This window comes from Tachypleus tridentatus, chromosome 4 (assembly GCF_004210375.1).
Source record: "Tachypleus tridentatus isolate NWPU-2018 chromosome 4, ASM421037v1, whole genome shotgun sequence".
Taxonomy (NCBI): Eukaryota; Metazoa; Arthropoda; class Merostomata; order Xiphosura; family Limulidae; genus Tachypleus; species Tachypleus tridentatus.
The window spans coordinates 87,720,364-87,740,073 of NC_134828.1; the positions used below are offsets into that span (position 1 = coordinate 87,720,364).

General features: G+C 34.6%; 1 protein-coding gene across 2 annotated transcripts in view; it reads left to right on the plus strand.

The window, feature by feature from the left end:
- Nucleotides 1-9,951: 9,951 nt before the first annotated feature.
- Nucleotides 9,952-19,710, plus strand: part of LOC143249641 (uncharacterized) — a 59,004-nt gene continuing 49,245 nt past the window's right edge. Inside the window, exon 1 of one of the 2 annotated variants that reach the window (XM_076499876.1) lies at nt 9,952-10,086. In XM_076499876.1, the coding sequence (XP_076355991.1) occupies nt 10,054-10,086 (33 nt within the window). In that variant the 5' untranslated portion in view covers nt 9,952-10,053. Of the gene's footprint in view, nt 10,087-15,077; nt 15,929-19,710 lie in introns of those variants that run through there. The other variant, XM_076499877.1, reaches the window with a different exon arrangement.

Sequence of the window (19,710 nt, forward strand, 5' to 3'; positions counted from 1 at the left end):
TTTCAAAATATAATCTTATTATACTCATTGCTTTATTTTAAAGTGGTATTGCTATTTTGTATTGTTTTTGAACATTCTTAAATACAATTTTTAATGACTAAATAAAATTACTAAAAAATTTTATTTTCACAATATATTGTTTGTTTGTTTTTAAATTTCGCGCAAAGCTACACGAGGGCTATCTGCGCTAGCCGTTCCTAATTTAGAGAGTAAAACTAGAGGGAATGCATCTAATCATCACCACCCACCGCCAACTCTTGAGCTACTCTTTTATCAACGCATAGTAGGATCGATCGTAACATTTTAACACCCTTTCGGCCATAGGGGCGTTATAGGTTGCCTCTAGTATTCGAGTTATGATAAATTTATTCAGACATTCTTATATATTGTGACCATTGGTAATTTTCAATATGATCAACATCATCATATTACTCAGGAATAATTACATTTTTGTCTGGTAGCAGAGAAAAAAGTTATTTCTTGATGTAATCCTTCACCAACACCAGTAAAAATTATCTGCCCACGTTTTTACCTGATGTATTGGATATCATATTTCAACTCCGTGTCTTCCTTTGTCTGATGTTTGGCTGAATAGGTTTTAAAAACTGTCAAGTATTTCATTGTTAAGTTTGTTAACCCTAATCAAATTTATTGACACTAGTACTTATAACAAATGTCATGATAGTATGCCGAGCTTTAAGCTAAAGTCAACTGGTTGTTTTCCAAATTTCTTGTTGTCAAGGTAAGAAATACGGCTCTCTGTGGATATGATGTATGATATTGACATCCAGTGCAAAAATACTAAACTATTCTCAGAAACATGCTCACTGGCTAAGTTCTACAAAAAAGTCAATGCATGTGAAATTGGTAAAGCAGCTATGTGTAAAAAGATGTGTTATGACAAAATAGTAATGAAACAAAAGTCCAAGCATGGTCTGAGTATGTTTGTGATACGTACCTGCATAACGAAATTAACCTGGTTCAATTTAAACAGGTTGCGAAACAGCTGAAATTGTTTGATAAAAAATCCCATAAAAAGTTAAAAATGGATTCAATTGCTGATGATAATCGGATATTTTGAAAAGTAATCTTGTGTTCATGACACGAAATGTGTTTTATATGGATATTTATATCATAACATACCATGCTTGTCTATTTCTGCTCTTTATTACGTTTAGTTACAAAACTCTAACTCTTTAGGTAGTCTCTGATAATTAACACGTGAAATACATATAAAAAGGCTAAACCCAACACTTGGCACAACTTTGCAAACAAATGGCTAGTGATTTTGTGTTTTTGCTGTTTGTGGATATTTTCAAGTGCACCAAACCATGATATTCATTCATCAACCAACACGTCGGCAACAGGCTGTGCTAGCATGTTGACCGACAATTAAAAGTCAGTAAGGTAATTTTCTAACATTTAACTAAACCAACCAAGCAAATATCTATGTAAACTTTAAATCGGTTTACTCTTCCCCAAAGATTTTACAAAAACATTGGGACAAATTGATCCAGGCTTCTGCGAGATATTTTCCATATGTAACCTTTATCTAAGTAAAAGGATTAGCACGTGATTATTTATGACCGTCCGTTCTATAAGAACGTCAAAGCAGAACAACTACAGGAAAATTTAGAAAACAAACTGGATAAAAATACATACTAAAGTAATTATAGAAGATTGGATTTAATAACTGTTTCAGTTACGACAATGCACCATCTTTGATCATAACTTTCAATACAACTATCTGTCAGGTTTTAGCACTAGAACCCACGCGGTCTTATTTCAAATTGATGTTTTCAAATACAGATCAGTATTTCAGTTTTGTGTGACAAGGAACTTTAGATTCCGATGCGTCTTCAACTGTTTCTGGCTAATCTACTTCCAGTATTTTCAGTTGTTCTTCTCAGTATATTGTTCCAGTATCATTATATTAATTTTTCTATGGATGCTGACATTCATAACTTACCCATGCACATAACAGCTTGAGATTCTTATTACTGCTCACAGTCAAGCAACTTAGCTGTCTTGCTGTCTAGATGTCAATTTGGAATGTTCTTCCACCCCCTTATGTTTTTTTTACCAGCAGACTAAGGTGCTCGCCTATAATATGGTGCCAAGAAAATTCATTTGCATTTAATAGTACACTAGACAAATGTTTCCAGCCAATTTTAATCTAAAAGTGTTTCTAAAATTCCGTTCAGTGGTTATCTTTTCTGTCTTCGTACTTCCATTTTTTTTTTTTTCACTTTTCTGTCTAAATCTTAGAAGCTACAGATCATTTAATGGCATTCATAGTTTTTTATTACAGTCCGAGATGCTAATCTATTTTGTTGACATTTACCTGCACCACAGGGTGGGGGGGGAGAGAAACTATGCAGACTATGGGTTGCCTCTCGTACAGATATGGTAGGAAGCCGTGAGAAGCAAATTGATTCTCTTTCGTTCTTATCAATCAGTTTTATAAATACTTTTAAAATATAAAACCACACAGTGAATTTTTGCATATTAACAGATCAAATATCACAATTGCACGTATGTTAACTGTAGAGACTTATAAGTCTCTGTTTCTCATTCATTTTAAAACTGATATTTTTGTAACACCTTGCAGCAAGCAAAGTATGGAACCAGACGTATTTTTTAGCAGTGATGGATAATTTCTATAACTGAGAAAAGGGGGCACTTTTGGGGCATAAGAGCAAAAAAGCAGAAACTTGAGCCCACCCAGCCAAAACAAGATCGTTACAGAATGATGTTTTTAGTAATCTGTTGCCAAATTCTATTGTATGGATAGCTTTCCTTTAAGGTTTCAATTTGCCATTAGAATAATTTATTTTCATATTTCATCTTCATAATGTGTCATATCTTATGGGCAGTTTATTCTAATGTCAAAAGTGTTTCTCAACCTTTTAACGTATTATGACCGTATTATGAAGTGTGACCGCTCCTTGACTCCCACTGAAACACCAGCCGCCTTTATTCTAGGTCTAGTTTTTTTAAAAAACGTTATACAGTCTCCTTCAATTTTCTTTATTATTTGCTTCTGTTATTCGATATAAACTTTTATATATTATTAAACATTTAATTTCTTTCTTTCTCTCTTTTTGTCCTACGGTGGGACAACTGTAGATTTACAGAACTACAACGCTAAAATCCGGGGTTCGTTTCCCCGCGGTAGACACAGAAGATAGCCGAATGTGGTTTTGTTCTAAAAAATAAAACAAATCAACAGCTTTCTCTCTTTTTCCCACAGATGCATGCCAAGATAAATGTAATTTTTGTTTTACTTTCATTAGGTTTTTATGAGGTTGTATGTCAAGGTACTAGGTACACATGCCTCATGGACCGTCCACAAAGCTATCAAATTTCTTGCAGAGTACAAAAACTGTGGCTGAAGACAAGCATAAATGCGTCATTCGTGAGTTACTCCCGTAAGAGAAAGCTGTCTCATATAACGTTCGGGAAATAAATTATAAAGAGCCTTTAGAGTGATAATAATACAAGTTATTGTTCAGTGGCGGATTTGAGGTTGTGTGGGCCCAGGGGCTAATAACTTTTGTGGGCCCTACATCTCATATAATTTTACATAGAATAAAATTATAAATGGGCCCTGGGACTGAGTCCCCTCTAGTCCCTACCTGAATACACCAATGTTTTTGTTTTGTTTATTCATATCAAGGTTTTTTGATAAATGTGCATATCAAACCATCCGACAAAATGCAATACGTTAAAATAACTATCAAAAGATAGAGCCACACAATTTTATTTTATTTCTTCTTTTTTTTCGTATAGTATAGTATAACCAAATGTAAAGATTAAATACGAAACTTTCAGTATTCTTTAATTTACATGTATTATGTTACGTTTGCAATATCAGTTCTGTTATGATCAACATTGGGCTAAACAAAATGGGGCGTCATGAATAGATTTGTCTGTTTTCGAATTTCGCGCAAAGGGCTATCTGTACTAGGCGTCCCTAATTTTGCAGCTAGTCATCACCACCCACCGCCAACTCTTGGTCTTTTTACCAACGAACAGTAGAATTGACCGTAACATTGTAACACCCCGACGGGCGAGCATGTTTGGTGTGACGGGGATTCGAACTCGCGACCCTCGGATCACGAGTCGAGTACCTTAACCACTTGGCCATCATGAATAAAAGGTTGTTATTTGTTATTGAGCACAAAGCTACACAAAGAGCTACCTGTGCTCTACCCACCGCTGGTATCTAAACCCGCTTCCTAGTAGTTTAAGTTGCAGACAACCGCTGTACCAGTGGGGGATACATAGAAGATATATTCGAGTTTTTGTAAATCTGGTAATATATTAGTATTTTAACGTTAATAGACTTTTGAAGGGTTAGCAAAACAAGGTTACTGTACATTATTTTTATTTCTATATTTCTTCAGATAAATAATTATTTGGACTGTTGCTCTTGTTATACTTGATTAAGGAATCTTATAGAATAGCAGCGATAAAACATTTGGTTTATCGTGTTAAAAACGTATTTCTTCAAAACGTGTCTCATGTTTTGTCATTTTTCATATACATATATTTCCACGTGATCTACTGCAGTATGTTTTCTTTATATTTACAGTAAAAATAGATAAAAATTTCAAATGGTGAAGTTTTCCAGTAAATAATACTGTGTATGTGTAGTATATGCTTATGTACAAACCTTTACACTTTATATTGCGAGAAGGTGTAAGACGTTCATTTTTACAACTAAGTATAACGCTGAGTTTCAATACGAAACCAGGTTAAGAAAGAGAGTTTCCAAGTGACCACTTTATGATAAGATGGCCTAGGAAGATCAAAACGTTGTTCTCTCCTTATCAGTAAAAGTGGTAATACCCATACCAGCCGTTCTGAGATACATATTACCTTTCATTAGCAAATCAAATATATTTTATGATAAGCTGTAATAGCTCTTATTAACACAGTAGTTAGATTACAAAAAGTATAGACGAACGGTTCTTTATATGCTATATAATGCAGATAATGGTTTGAAATTTTATCCTCTTAGCAGTTTTCCTCTATTATTAAGTTTGTTCAACGTCTAACAGAACTTTGCAAATATTCGGGGGTGTATTTTCAACATTAAGTTATTCACTTCGTTTCGTAAAGCGCCCCCTCTCCAGTGAGTGGCACAGCGGTGTGTCTACGGACTTACATCGCTAGCAACCAGGTTTCGATACCCGTGGTGGACAGAGCACAAATAGCCCATTGTATAGCTTTGTGCTTAATCTAAAGATCAAATAAAAACATTTTTTGGAATGCAATAATGAGTAATAGCACGATAGGAACAACATTAAACATTGGACACGAGCAGGATGAAAGTGAAAATTTAAGTATTGCATTTTTGGAATACACACTTTTCATCTTCATCATTCAACGTTAAACTTCGATTCCAGTCTAATGAATATGTTATTAATGTTCAGAATTGTTGCGCTTTTAGTGGTGAAACCAGTTATTTTGAAAGGTAGGTGAGTGTGTGATATGCGAGCAAAACATACGTTCTCTATCTACTTTAGTAATAAAGAATTTTAAAAGTGTTTTAATTGTAATGGCTGCAAATTATGACCCAGAAAATCTTTAAAATTATTTTGTTTTGGTTGCATTATTTCCTTGTTCTGTATCGTAGACAATGTCTATTCTGCCCGAAAGAATGTTGCAGTAGTATATAACATCCGGTTGAATAGATTAGCTTTTTAACGTCCGTTACTGACCTGGCTGACGTTGGTTAAATGTAACAGCCGACTAATGCTAAAAGAACAAATATTACGAGATGATGTTGTCGACTGGACAAAGAAAGCAAGTTTACCTGTCGAATTCACGTACACTTTATTTAGCAGGTTCTACTAGAAAATCATCGAGTGAAGACATATTTGAAGATCATTGCGTTTTGGTTCTACAGAGATTAATTCTGAAGGTGAGAAAGCTGTGGAACTAGACACAGCCTAGTAGAAGTGACTCTTAAATCGTCTAGGTGTTTTAACTTAAATTGTAGCAATAAAGATTTTGTTCGTTTATTCGCATTTGTTTGTTTTGAACTTCGCGCAAAGCTACATGAGGGCTGCATGTGCTAGCCGTCCCTAATTTAGCAATGTAAGCCTAGAGGGGAGGCAACTGGTCGTCACCATCTACCGCCAACTCTTAGGCTACTCTTTCACCAACGAATAGTGGGGTTGACTGTTACATTATAACGCCCCCACGGCTGAAAGAACGAGCATATTTGGTGTAACGGTGATTCGAACCCACGACCTTTAGATTACGAGTTGAGTACCTTAACCATCGGCCATGCCAGGAATTATTCGCATTTGACCAAACTCGTTATTTTATACTTAGAGATATACTTTATCTATTAAAGAAGATCCTCCCTACTGCTTAATTGAGTCTACTGTTATTGTGAGTTTCTTTTCTGGTTTGTCAGGTGTTTATTTTTCAGCAAAGCCACATTTGGTTATCTGCTGTGTACACCGCGAGGAATCGAGACTTAGATTTTAGCGCTGTAAGTTCTTAAAGTTATCGCTATCTCACCGAGGACAATATAAATCGGAGAATCGGTTTCACCTGACAATGTGTAAGTGTATTGTACTTGGAACCACCTGAGGTGCCTTTTTATTAGATTTAGAATTTAATGGTTATGTCCTTTGACTTGTACATGATTACCTCATCAAACTTTTTTTTTTTTTAAACATGTTAAAGAAGAATTGTGGAAATAAACTCCATCATAAATGTTCCATTCTGACAAACATTTAACTGTTTTTGTTGGTGAAGAAAATATACTTAATAAAATTCGCTCCGCCCCCAACACGTTTACCTATATTTGTTTAATGCTTAATTAGGTCAGTAAACCCCACAGAACTGGTACATATACATAGGGTTCGAAGTAAGAACCCTACATGTAACGGGGATCAACAAATATAATAATGTATTGTTTTACTGACAGTACAACAATAGTAATATTAAAACAGTATAACTCATTTGGACAAAAATTCTGCACGGAAGTATGATATTTTACAAACAAGTAGGCCACATTTCAAACTTTTTAAGACTTAAGTCTAAATAACTTTAAATGTATTCCGTATAAATCGTTTTTAAATAAACTTGAATTGTCAAGTACTTGTAAAAGTAACTAGAATTAGCTGTTACTAAGCCTTAAACATTCCTTCAACCACTTTGAAAAAAAACAACGTAATGTCTCTAGTTCTGACCATTCCGTATAGATAATGTATAAATACACACATACCTGTATAATCAGTGTGGCTACGATTATGCCCCTTTTGTCTTCCAGGTATTGCCAAAAAAGATTTTCTCATCTCATCTTTTGGTCCTTGACACGAATTGTTATCACGTACCTTGTTTCTTTTCTCCGGAAATAGCAAGATTACGTTATTGTCAAGGGCACGCTTGGACCTGAAACTTTACAAAGATATTTGTTCATTTTCATAACCATCAATGCATTATGTGTTTATAACTTGATCCGACAAGTCTCATATTCTTTCTATCCTATTTCATACATGACTGTATAACCTGGGAAGGAGAAAATATTAATTGAAAATAACTTTTCTGAGCCCTTTTGGATTATGTTAATATCCTAATGATAAATAACACAAAGAGATAATGACGACAGTGTGTACTCGCACCATCGCAGCTTGTGACGCAAAATAACACAATGGACTATTTGTGTTGTACCAGCCATGGTTATTGAAATTTAATTATTAGCACCATAAGCATTCAGGTTTACTGTCAAGGGATTGAGGCCCACTACCGCAGACAGGACTAGGATAACTAGTTTTTTAACTTTAATAAATTAATTACTGTTCTCTAAATATAGGCGTATCAATGCAATTTCTTTTTAGTGACATGAATAACATTATGTAACAAACCTTTTTACTTTTTTTTTGTTCCTGGGCAGAAAATGTTATTTCTAAATTGCTTATGCCTAAAGTAAATGGAAAAGACATATTTTTCTCTTCAAACTTTGATTTTGTGACCTGGGATCGTATAACGAACACGTAATGGGAGACTATATTTGGGGGCTGATACGTGAAAGTGATTTACATTACAGTCGCAAATCTCGAAAAACTACTCACTTCTAAACATTTTTGTATAACTTTAGTATAAATACATGTAAATTTTGATTGATATGTTGTTTTATTCAGACCTTATGTAAATGAAAATGTGCAAATTTGCCCTTTTTACACAGAAAATAGGTTAATTTCCAAATTTCATTATCCATGTCACAAAAGCAAAGTTTGAAGGGAATAATGGCCATTTTCTGTACTTTTACAACATAAGCAATTAAGAAATAACACATACTATCCAGGAACAAAATTTGTGTTACATAGTGTAATTTGATATGCAGAGCTCCCGACACAAACTATGTTGTATATACATCACAAACTATAAAAGTCTTATTACCCTTGCCACTTTGTCGAGAACACTTTTACTCTCCTGTTTTATAATTGTTCAACAGTATAAACCATCGTTTAGCAATAAAACTGTAACCTGATTATTCTTACGCCAACTAGAGAATTTTTGTAGAATGTTCAATATTCATACTGATGTGTTAGAAAGGTTTGTTTTTATTATTTATTTATTTATTTAGATAACTTTTTTAATATAACACAACAAAATAGTTTATTTCATGGGTTTTATGGTACTGAATTGTAATCAAAAGCAAAATAAGATTCACCAAGTTGTGTTTCAGCTAATCATTATGCCTATTTATTAAACTAAACTACGAATAGGCTCACCATTACTAGCATTGTAGAGTCACTGTTTGAATTAAAATGTTTAAAGTGTTGAATAAATATTATTTTCGTATTTTAACATGTCTGTTACCTACATGGCTTTAAAATATACAGGAAAATAAATACTTATTACTACCAAATATATTTTATCCTTTGTACAATAAAAAAAAAGTTGAAAATTTGTGTCGTAACGTCCGCACTATTGTTTTTCTTCTTTCCGACCTAGAATACAGCGAAAAGGCTCAAGGGTGCTTATTTAAGCATCTTTCAGAGTTCACACGTACATTTGTTCTCCATAACATTTCATTCTTATGCGTAGTTTTTGTTAAAAAATGTGATGATTAAAGAATTACTTCGAGACTGATGAAAAAAGTGAAGAATAGGTGCGGAGATACAGACAAATTCGTTTCAGTTAAATTCTATAATTTTCATTAATCATTCAACAACGGTTTTTGTCATTTTAGTATATGAATTATTGTTCTTCACACAACAACAAGACAGTAGAAGAGTTTTCTGTTTTGCTCACTCTCTTAAGAATCACAGAAAACAGAAAGAATTAGTTTACGTCTAGTAATAATTTTTACACGCGAAAATTATATCCATACCGTTACGTCAGTCAGTGTGAACTCTTTTGTTACTTCTAATATTTAGTCATTCACAAAGCCGTCACTAGGTGCTTAAAAGATTCCGGACTGACCAATAGGCATGGAATTTTGGGCGTTTCAGTGTGATATGGATTACGGTTTCAATTCTGATTTTTCGAGACACGAACTGAGTATTCAGTATTCTGAAACGTTAACCGCACTATATCTGCTAAACGTTATCTATCTTTCTTATAGTAATAAGTTCATTTTAAAGATGTTAAGAATTACTTAAAGACCTAAATACAAACATGAAATGCTCAAATTAATATTTACACGCGTTTAAAACTACTACTGCTCAATTACTGAGGTCGTTTTTTTTTTTTTTTTCAAGGACGAATTAATTGAACGAAATAACTAGTTTAACTCTTCTGAAGTCTTGTTCCGGGCCGGAACTTCTGGCGTTTTAGTGATTTAAACAGCACACGTGATTACAAACAGACGTGAAGCAGTACGGAGAATGATAGCTGTGTACAGTTATGATACACGTTTGTTTTGTTTGTTTCACCGATTCAGGATACTCATATTCTAAACTACATTTATATAAAGGTATTAGTGCTTCGTTTATTTTCGATAAAGAATATCAACGATATTTTATACCCAAGAAAAACGGATGTATAGATAGAAAACAAACAAACGCACTGGTGTACAATATGGTTACCCCCCTATTTTGCTGGCATGTAGAGGTAAGTACCCGAGGTTAGCGCACTCTACAGGTGGCGAGCGTGGTAAACAGCAGATGGTATGCTGAGAAGTAGTTAGTTGTCTTTGTTATTTGCCTTCTTTCAAATATTTGATTACATGGGAGGAATCACTACCGCAGACAAGAATTTGTCCCAGTTCTAATTCAGCACGTTGTTGTGTTACGGGATCGACTCAATTGCTGAAATGGAAAAGTCGAGAAAGTTTTTGTATTGAATTTAGCGCCATCTCCCAATAATTACTAAGTAATGTGTGACACGTTATAATATTTTGAAAAGTCCAGCTATTACAGAAGATCTACACATTTTGAGTGTTAAATAATTCCTTGACATCTACATAGATTTATATTGTTTGCCCATTGTTCTCATTCGTAAGGTAGACGTAAAACAATTGTGAACGTATTTGATTACATACAGAATTTTTCTAGTGTTGCAGACAGAGCTATCCGTGAATAACTATACCTAGTTTTGAAATGATTAACTAGAGCAGATATCTTCAGATTTTGTTTAGTGTTAGCGCCGTTTCAGACATTCTGAATCTGCGCAATCCCAACCTCTTCGAAACGGTATTTCAACGGCCTATTTGTTTTGTTTGCTACATATTACTCCCCTACTCCCATGCGACTCCAGTTTTAAGAACCACTGAACAAGAGAGAAGACAGCTATTTAACAGTATCAACAGCTTACTCTTGGACTGTTCTTGTCTGGCCAAATAGTGGGATTTAACCGTTACTCCTATTGCGCACTCACGACCCCTAAGTGCGGAAGAGTTTATGCGGCAATGGGACGCGGGCCACGAACACTCAGATTCACCATCTAAACAACCTAACTGCTAAGCAACACCAGGCTCAATTTATTCAGTTTTTTATTTCTCGCAGAAGGTATTTGTACATAATTAATTATCTAGTTTAAAAATACTGTATATTTAAATACATTTAAGAATAACACAAAATTAGTATGTTATTAAACAACGCATATTTACTTGGCAATCTATATATTTTATTGCTGTATTTTATAACAAAAGTAAAACAGCTGTTTTGTTGGAAGTAGCAGTAATATTTCGTTTATAAATTATAAACTCCATCTAAAATTAATCCTTCACTTTTTATTTAAAAAACAACAGTCTGTTATTTCAACCGAAACACGTTCCGGCATGGCCAGGTGGTTAGGGCGCTCGGCTCTTAATTTGAGGGTGTGGGCTCGAATCCCCGTCTTTATCAGCCGTGGGTGCGTTGTGATGTAACAATTAATCCCACTATTCATTATTAATAGAGTAGCCCAAGAGTTGGCAGTGTGTGGTGATGACTAGCTGCCTTCCCTTACACTTTTAAATTAGGGACGGCTAGCGTAGATAGCCCTCGTCTAGCTTTGAGCGAAATTCAAAAACAAACAAACAAACAACGGAGAAACATTTATTACTAACCACAGTTTACAAAAGTTGAAATGTTTGTTCCCGATTTGTGATCACCTTGATTTTATGATAGTAGTTTCGAGGGTATTATGGTTTCTCTGTCAGAAGGATTTTGAAATGTTTGTCGTTCGATGAGTTGTTGTTTACAGTTTAGTGTGTGTTTTGCTGTTTGTGTTAAGTTTACACTTTTGATGTGGATTCTCTCTCCTGGTGTCCTGGCTATCAAAGACCTGTGTGTTCTTATTCGTGACCCAAGCGTTCGTACTGAATACTCAATTCAGCCTTGTAAATAATTGATTCGATCTTTGAAAGAAAAAAGTTTTTAAGATGCACTAGATTCTAAAAACAGAATTGTATCTCAGAACCTAAAAACAGAGTTGGGTTTTAACTGTCTTTCTCTCTTTTTTTTTTTTTTAAATGAACGACATATTTCCTAGATAAGATAATACTAGGGCTAACTTCTTTTGTTGTATACATTGTCGCTGTTGGAAGGTAGAATAGTTTCATTCATCTGGGCGTTTATCATTGTGTAGACCAGACTGGGTGTGTGTGAGTGAAGGAAGGGGGTTAGGGATTGGAATTATTGCACAAATATTCTTCAAGTCGAAACAGTTCTTGGTTCAACACTTCTCTCTTCTTAGCCCTACTGTACTTTCGATTTCTAGCACGTTGACTAAGTTTTTTATTAAATATAGATGCAACATAACTATTTAAATGAGAAAACAGCCCCGTAAAAATTGGATACTTTTGTTAACCACAATTTAGGAAGTAGCACTGAGTAATATCTACTTTTTGTGCTTAGTCATGCTAGGTTATAGATCCTCTAATAATTTTCGCATGCCTTAGTCAGCATGTTTGTCCATCTCGAGCGTGATTTTAGTCGCAAGGATTTGCCCACCCTGAAACGCTTTTGGGCGAAACCTAAGCCTTACAGAGAGAGTGATCAACATAAAACAAAGGCGGTTCACCATCTACCAGTACATCTTTTGAAATGCGACTCCTTAAATAATAGTCGGTGGTTTTATGTTACGTTGAAAACTTGATACAGCTTTGTGTGAGATAAATAATGGTTTTCATTATTATGTCTTATGGTAAACTGGATTTATTAACTTACACTTGCTCTAGGATTGGAAATAAAGCGTCGTCTCATGTGTTGCCCCTCGCAACATGTCAAAAGAATTACCTTTTGAAATAGGTTGTGAAAAGTACACAGACAGATAAATTGATAGGACACACAATGATTGATATTTTAATAGAATTAGTTTTTTTAAATTTTCAATACAACAATAGACACAGTACACATTTTTACCCACATACACACAAAACTTTCTGAACTCAGCATAAATGTTTAAAGGTTACTGATGCGTGAATTTTGTGACTAATTTTACTTACACTTTAGATGCTAAAAATTGCGAATTTTGTGTGGAACGTTAAAGATGGTTTGTTTGTTTTTAATTTAGTGCAAAGCTACACTAGGGCTATCTGCGCTAGCCGTCCCTAATTTAGCAGTGTAAAACAAGAGAGAAGGTAGCTAGTCATCACCACCCACCGCCAACTGTTGGGTTACTCCTTTACCAACAAATAGTGGGATTGACGTCACATTATAACGCCCCCACGGCTGAAAGGGCGAACATGTTTAGTGTGACAGGGATTCGAACGCGCGACCCTCAGATTACGAGTCGACCGCCTTAACCACCTGGCCATGCCGGGCCTTCGTTAAAGGTTAGAGATAGTGGTACATAAATAGAAAATTTTTACATATTCGGGACAGTGTGCGAGCCCTTATATATCTTCAACTAAATAAATAGCCAGGTTGACTTACAGATAGACAGACACATCTAATGAATAACTTTCTTTGAAAGCTTTAAAAACAGTTAATACTGATTTACCTGAACGTAAAGTTTGTCAACTTTCGACTCGGATCATATCTAACTGCACCTGCAGGTAATTATACTCACGCTATGTGATTTCCTACGCAGATGCTAATATCTTGGAAGCATACACCTGTTTTCATATAGATGTAAATATAACCATATATTAATCTTATTGTCTACTCCGAGGTCAAGCTTCAAATTATGCTGGCAAGATGTTAGGGAAGAATGTAGGTCATGTTAGATGTACTGTCAAAATAAATTGCATAAATTTGCTTACCTCACTCATTTGTTTTCGAGCTTTCTTTATTTATTTTACATTAAGTTTTTCTTTTCTATTTTATCTAACAGTTTACTTTTTGTCATTTGTTACCTCCTCTCCCCATTTAAATGTACGTTTTCTTTCCTTTTTAACCCACAATTATAATTTTATTCATTTGTGTAGGATGGTCCGGCATGGCGTGCGACTCGTAATCAGAGGATCGCGGGTTCGCATCTCTGAAGCACCAATCATGCTCGTTTTTTCAGCCGTGAGGGCGTTATAATGTTACGGTCAATCCCACTATTCGTTGGTAAAAGAGTAGCCCAAGAGTTGACGGTGGGTGGTGATGACTAGCTCTCTTCCCTCTAGTCTTACACTGCTAAATTAGGGACAGCTAGCGCAGATAGCCCTCGAGTAGCTTTGCGCGAAATTCAAAAAACAAAACAAAAACATTTGTGTAAGCTGTGAGACAAAGTAGTTTTGTTTATTTACTTGAAGCTGAGCACAAAACAACACAATGGGCTATCTGTGATCTGCCCACTACGGGAATCGAAATCCGGATTCTAAGGTTGTATGGTTGCAGACATACCGCTGCGCCACTGAGGGGGGGGGGGAGACTAAGCAGGAAAAATAACTTTCTTATATGGTTGTAAGATTCAGATAAAACTGGCAGATAAAATATTTGTGTTTTAAAGCTTAAAGAAATAGTCTAATCTTGTTTCTTCAATGTTATTTGACTTCTGTTAACAGTACGTGTTTTTAACCCATAATTTTAACTGTACAAGTGAACACTTCGTCGTTTCATGTATGTTGCCATTCGATAGTGTTTTAATTTAGTTATATATAACATTTGGAACGAAAACAAGTCTCTTTTAAAATTATTACCAAATAGGTGCTATGAAACATGACTAATTAAATATATTTATGAATGAAAACTACAATTACAAGTGCTGATTTTTGGTGATTCTTAAATACAAGTGTGATGAAAGGATGTTTATTTCACTTTCTGTATTTTGAATATGTCTGTTCATTAGAAAAGTAAATCAGATTTGTTGTCCCTCACTTCACCATTGTAAATCTACAATCTTTCGAGTGTGGATCTTTATTCATTTTTTCTGAATTCATAATATCTGCTTTTCACCAGAAACGACTTGGTTTTTATTCGCCGGCCTTCGCTCTTTTTAGTAAGATATAAAGGAAAACAGCATATAAAAGTTTCTAATCCTCAAGCGACAGAAGAAGAAGAAAAAAAAGCCAACCCAATTCCCACCCGCAGGTATGGTATGTGCTTACGGCATTGTGTTAAGTCACTTAGAGTTACCCGCTTCTTTCATTGGCTAGAAAACGGGCCACTTGCTTGTTTTTATTGGTCAAAAGTTCCCGAGTTTTCGGCTAGTTCGAAGCGTCAAGTTTTGTGTGAAGTGGCGTGGTTACAGAGTCTGTGAGGGTGGAAAGTGACGCGACCTGACTCCATAAGTGGCAGTTTATTCAAACCAGTTTCAGTGAAAAAAAGCGTTTGTCTTAGATAAAAGACAGTTTCTGATGATAGAATTAAATGTTTGGTAGGGTAAGAAGTGCGTATGTGAATGTGAAATAGCGTAGGATCTCTCCATAACAGATTATCACCGCGTCAACTGTGGTCGCTGTATCCTTCTTTTGTCTAAGAATCTATAGGTTCATTTCTGTGATCATAAGTGTGCTACGTCTAAGTTGAATGTCCAGCATCCAACTTTCGTTAGGTGACCAGTTTTCTGAACACTTGAAATGGTTCTCGTCCAGTTTCGTTGAACAGTCAACAACCAGGTTACGGTCTCCAGTACAGTATAATGAACATTATAGTGACCACCATACCAAACCACGAATAGTTGTACTGATAATATTTTGTATCAAATACTCGGATTCAGTCCCTTCTGCTTGTTCAGTTAGATTACATACGCATTTGAAATATACTTAGTGAACAAATACAAGTTAGCGGTCGTAATGAGATGTGTATTCAGTGTCCTTTTTTTTGAGGGAACTGATTGTTGATTAGTATGTCGGTATTATATTAATAGTAAATATGTTGTATGAAGTCCTTTTCGCGATTTTTTTTTACATCTCTGGACGCTAAACTTACCATACTATAAGCATTGAAAGTTGTTGACAATGCCAGAGTTTACCTGTGAAAGCTGCGGAAGACACTGGTCAGTCTTAAGCCCCGATCTATCAGTGGTTTATACGGTTCCAGTGTGTTGCCAAATGACAAGAGCTCAGTTGTCAGAGGAAGGGTACATTAGTTCTGGGGTGAGTATTTAACATAGTTTTGGAGAAGAATAAAAGCTGTAATGTTTGAAACCAATGGTTATAGTTTAGTAAACCACATTAGATGTTACAACTGTCTTTAAGCTCTACTATTCTGTTTTTTACCATTTGTGTACCATTTTAGGTTTTTCTTTGCACAAACAAGTCAAGCCTATATCCTAAAGGGAAAAAACAAATTGATCACTGTACTACATAAATGTTAAAGGTGATTAAACTAGAGAAACGAACTTGTGTTTGTTACAATGAAAACGAAACGTACCATGAAAACTATTTAAGCTGACATCAGATTGAGATGGCGCTTGTTGTACGTGAACTTCTGTTTTAGACACTTACGTATACATATTATACCAGGAAAATTAGGACTAAAAAAATAAATAAATAAGAGGAGACCACGTGCTTAAGCCTAACTTGGATATATTAGAAGTATGATTTCGAGTTCCATTTTATTTTATTTTGCAGAACGTATAATAAATGAGTCATTCATGCTTCCAGAATCTAGTACAACTAAACTTGTGTGTTCGTAATACATACTTTTGGTACGAGTTAGCCCTGACTCAACCTGGTATTTCAACATCCTTGTAAACCATTGTTTTTGTTGTTTTTTTAACCCAAGAATCGTCTTTTCTATAGTTCTCCCAAATCGGAAGTGCAACTGCGTGTTTTTTAATATTGTTTTTAGTATATTAATATAATAAGATTTAGTGTCTGTGTCGCGTAACTTCACCTAAACGACTGGACTTACCATCTTTTAAGTAGTGCTAAGGAAATCGTCTCGGTCACGAGTTATGCTCAAAAGCAAAAATTGTCACCCAACCCCTTACAGAACCCAAGTTTATCACGAAAATAGTTTTACGGGCATTACCTGAAGGCAGTCACCAAATCTGGTATTGGTTTAAGTTAGTGCTCGTAAATGAGTAGGCCTACTAATTGCCGTCCGCGACTTGATTAACTTAAAGAAATTAAATGTGTATTACAGTAGCAATGATCATTAAACTTAAGAAAGGCTTAACAGTAGTCCAAGCATTAAGTCTGTTTTATAGCGTCTCTGTAAATGTGGAACACAGGCCTACGGGTTCGATAGTGTTTCTAATAAGTTTTATGTTCCTCCCCTTCACAGTTGATAAACGACAATCGAGAGAAAAATAGATCTTTTTCTTGATGGAACCATCATTAGTTATTCCTCTACTAGACCCAGTAAAAAATATAAAAATATATATACAATTTACAACAATTTGGTGCAGAAGTATCCTGGCAAACATTTAATTAAACACCAACATAAATAAGAAAGAACTGAAAGTTCAACGTTTTTGCTTAAGAATACAAAAAACATTTGTATGTTCCATCAAATATTCGTATTCTGGTTAAAAATGTCAACTGATTATGACAAAAAGTGAAATTAGCTGGTGTTAGATTATTAAATATTTACGTGGTGACAAAACACAGAAAAACAAGGACCATTTAGATAAACAGGAAATAAAGTTGATTTCACTGAAGACTTAAATCAGGGCAATCAGCTCCTTTAGAACATTTTTACGTTCATGGTACTTTATTAATTCAATCATTCGTAATAAGAAAGCAACAGAATCAGACAAACGTCTAAAATCAGAATTGTACTGATTCAATGTCGAATATATAAACTTTTCTAATTTAAGTATAAAATTGTTTGAAGTATTATATTGTATTTTGTTGTGTTTCATAAAAGCTTAGAACATATTTTTGCTAAATACCGAGTCCATTAAGAAAAGCATAATTTTGTTTAAGCTAGGGGGGAGGTCTGAAGATGTCCGGCGACCCTATAAGGACCAACTTAAATGGGTATAATTTAAATATACCGCCATTCTAGTTTTCATGTGGACAAGAAAAGTATAATTCATCAAGTATGGAAAAACCTAATGTAAACTGATTGTAACTAGATAACTTTGTCATAAACTACTAAGTAAATACTTACAGTTGGTGTGGTATTTAGGTTGACTGATATACAAATCAAACTACAAAACACTGTAGTAACGGGGAGGGAGATAAAAAAAACGTTTGCTTTTAGGATACTAAATTAAACTGAGTCCCAAAGGAAGACTCGCATACAAGCGTAAACCAATGAAAGTCTTTATTCACTATCACATACACAGTGTAATACACTTTTACGTTTTATTGCTTACAGGTACTGTAGGCGAGTTGAATATTAATATCTTTTTCACGAGGACTTTAACTAGGTACAGAGCACCTACAGGAAAAACAAAACTGAATAATCTACATATACCCAAGTAAAAGGGTATTCTTATTGAAGAGTGCACATAACAGTTTTGAATTGGTACATTCCATAGTACATGCATTAGAAAACTAAAAATATATCGTTTAAATTCTATTGAAGCAAGTGATTAATTGCAAATTAACAATTATCACATAATTATTAATTGATAAATATTAGCTCTGTATAACTAAGATAATATCACAAAATTTTTAATTTTTAAATTTCAATAATATAGCTGCTACAAAACCTTAAAACTTAATATAAACTCAAAAACACAGCAATTATTAAGCCTGAAATCTTGTTAACGTAAGCCCAAAAATACAGCAATTACTAAGCCTGAAACCTCGTTAATGTTAGCTACATGTATATAATTATCAGAAATCTCAAACTTTATTATTGTAATTTTCATGCATACAGTTATTGCAAACTCTGATTTTCTAGTTTAAAACGACTTTAAGTGGAAGAAAATTTATTTACTTGTTACAAGTAAATAATGCTTCAAACAACTGTTGTAGAGCTTACTAACATTTTACCTTTTGGCTTTGAAAATTTTTCACATTATCCTACGGTGTCTTAAAATAAAGCAACGTGTAGCAATAACCTACCAACCTACCTTTAGAGATTTGACTTCACAAGTAGCTATGTAGATGATGAAAGATTTGGAATGAGTAATAAATTTTTGTCGTAAAAAATGACTGGTTTATCGTTATTAGTGTAATAGAGGGAGCTAGTGACTCTAAGGGAAAATAAAATTTTAGACCACCACTCCACATTTCTACATGGTGGACAACATGGAAACAAAGATGTATTTGAAGTATAAATTCAGCTTCCATATCTAGATTCTTTCTGAGGTTTTCTAAAGAAAGTAAATTATGAGTGGTTTATCACTGAAAATACAAAATGTTATTGCCTGAAGATGTTTTAGTGATAAGTATACAGAACTTGTCAACTGAGAAACAAAGGAAAACTAATTTGTTGAAAAGAAAAGCAGTTATTTACTGTATCAGCAAAACAGCTGGATTCAGTACTTTATTCGGTATGTTTTTTACAGGTTCCTGGTTTTGGCCAGGTGGGTTAAGGCGTTCGACTTCTAATCTGAGGGTCGCGGGTTTGAATCCCTGTCACACCAGAAATGCTCACCCTTTCAGCCGTTATCATGTTATGGTCAATTCCATTATTTATTGGTAAAAGAGTAGCCCAAGAGTTGGCGTTGAGTGGTGATGTCTAGCTGCCTTCCCTCTAGTCTTAGACTGCTAAATTATGGACGGCTAGCGCAGATAGCCCTCGTGTAGCTTTGCGCGAAATTCCAAACACAAACAAACCCAGGGTTTTTAACTCCACTTTGTAAAATGTGAAACTAGGTTTGATGTAGAACTTGAAGAATGACCACACTCTTATCTGTGTCATCTTCTAAGTTTTCCAAAAATGTTACTGAAAAATGATTGAGGTCCTTTTTCATCAATCAACGTGTAGTTTGAATGGATTCGGTTCTATAAAAACTAGTTCAGCATGACAC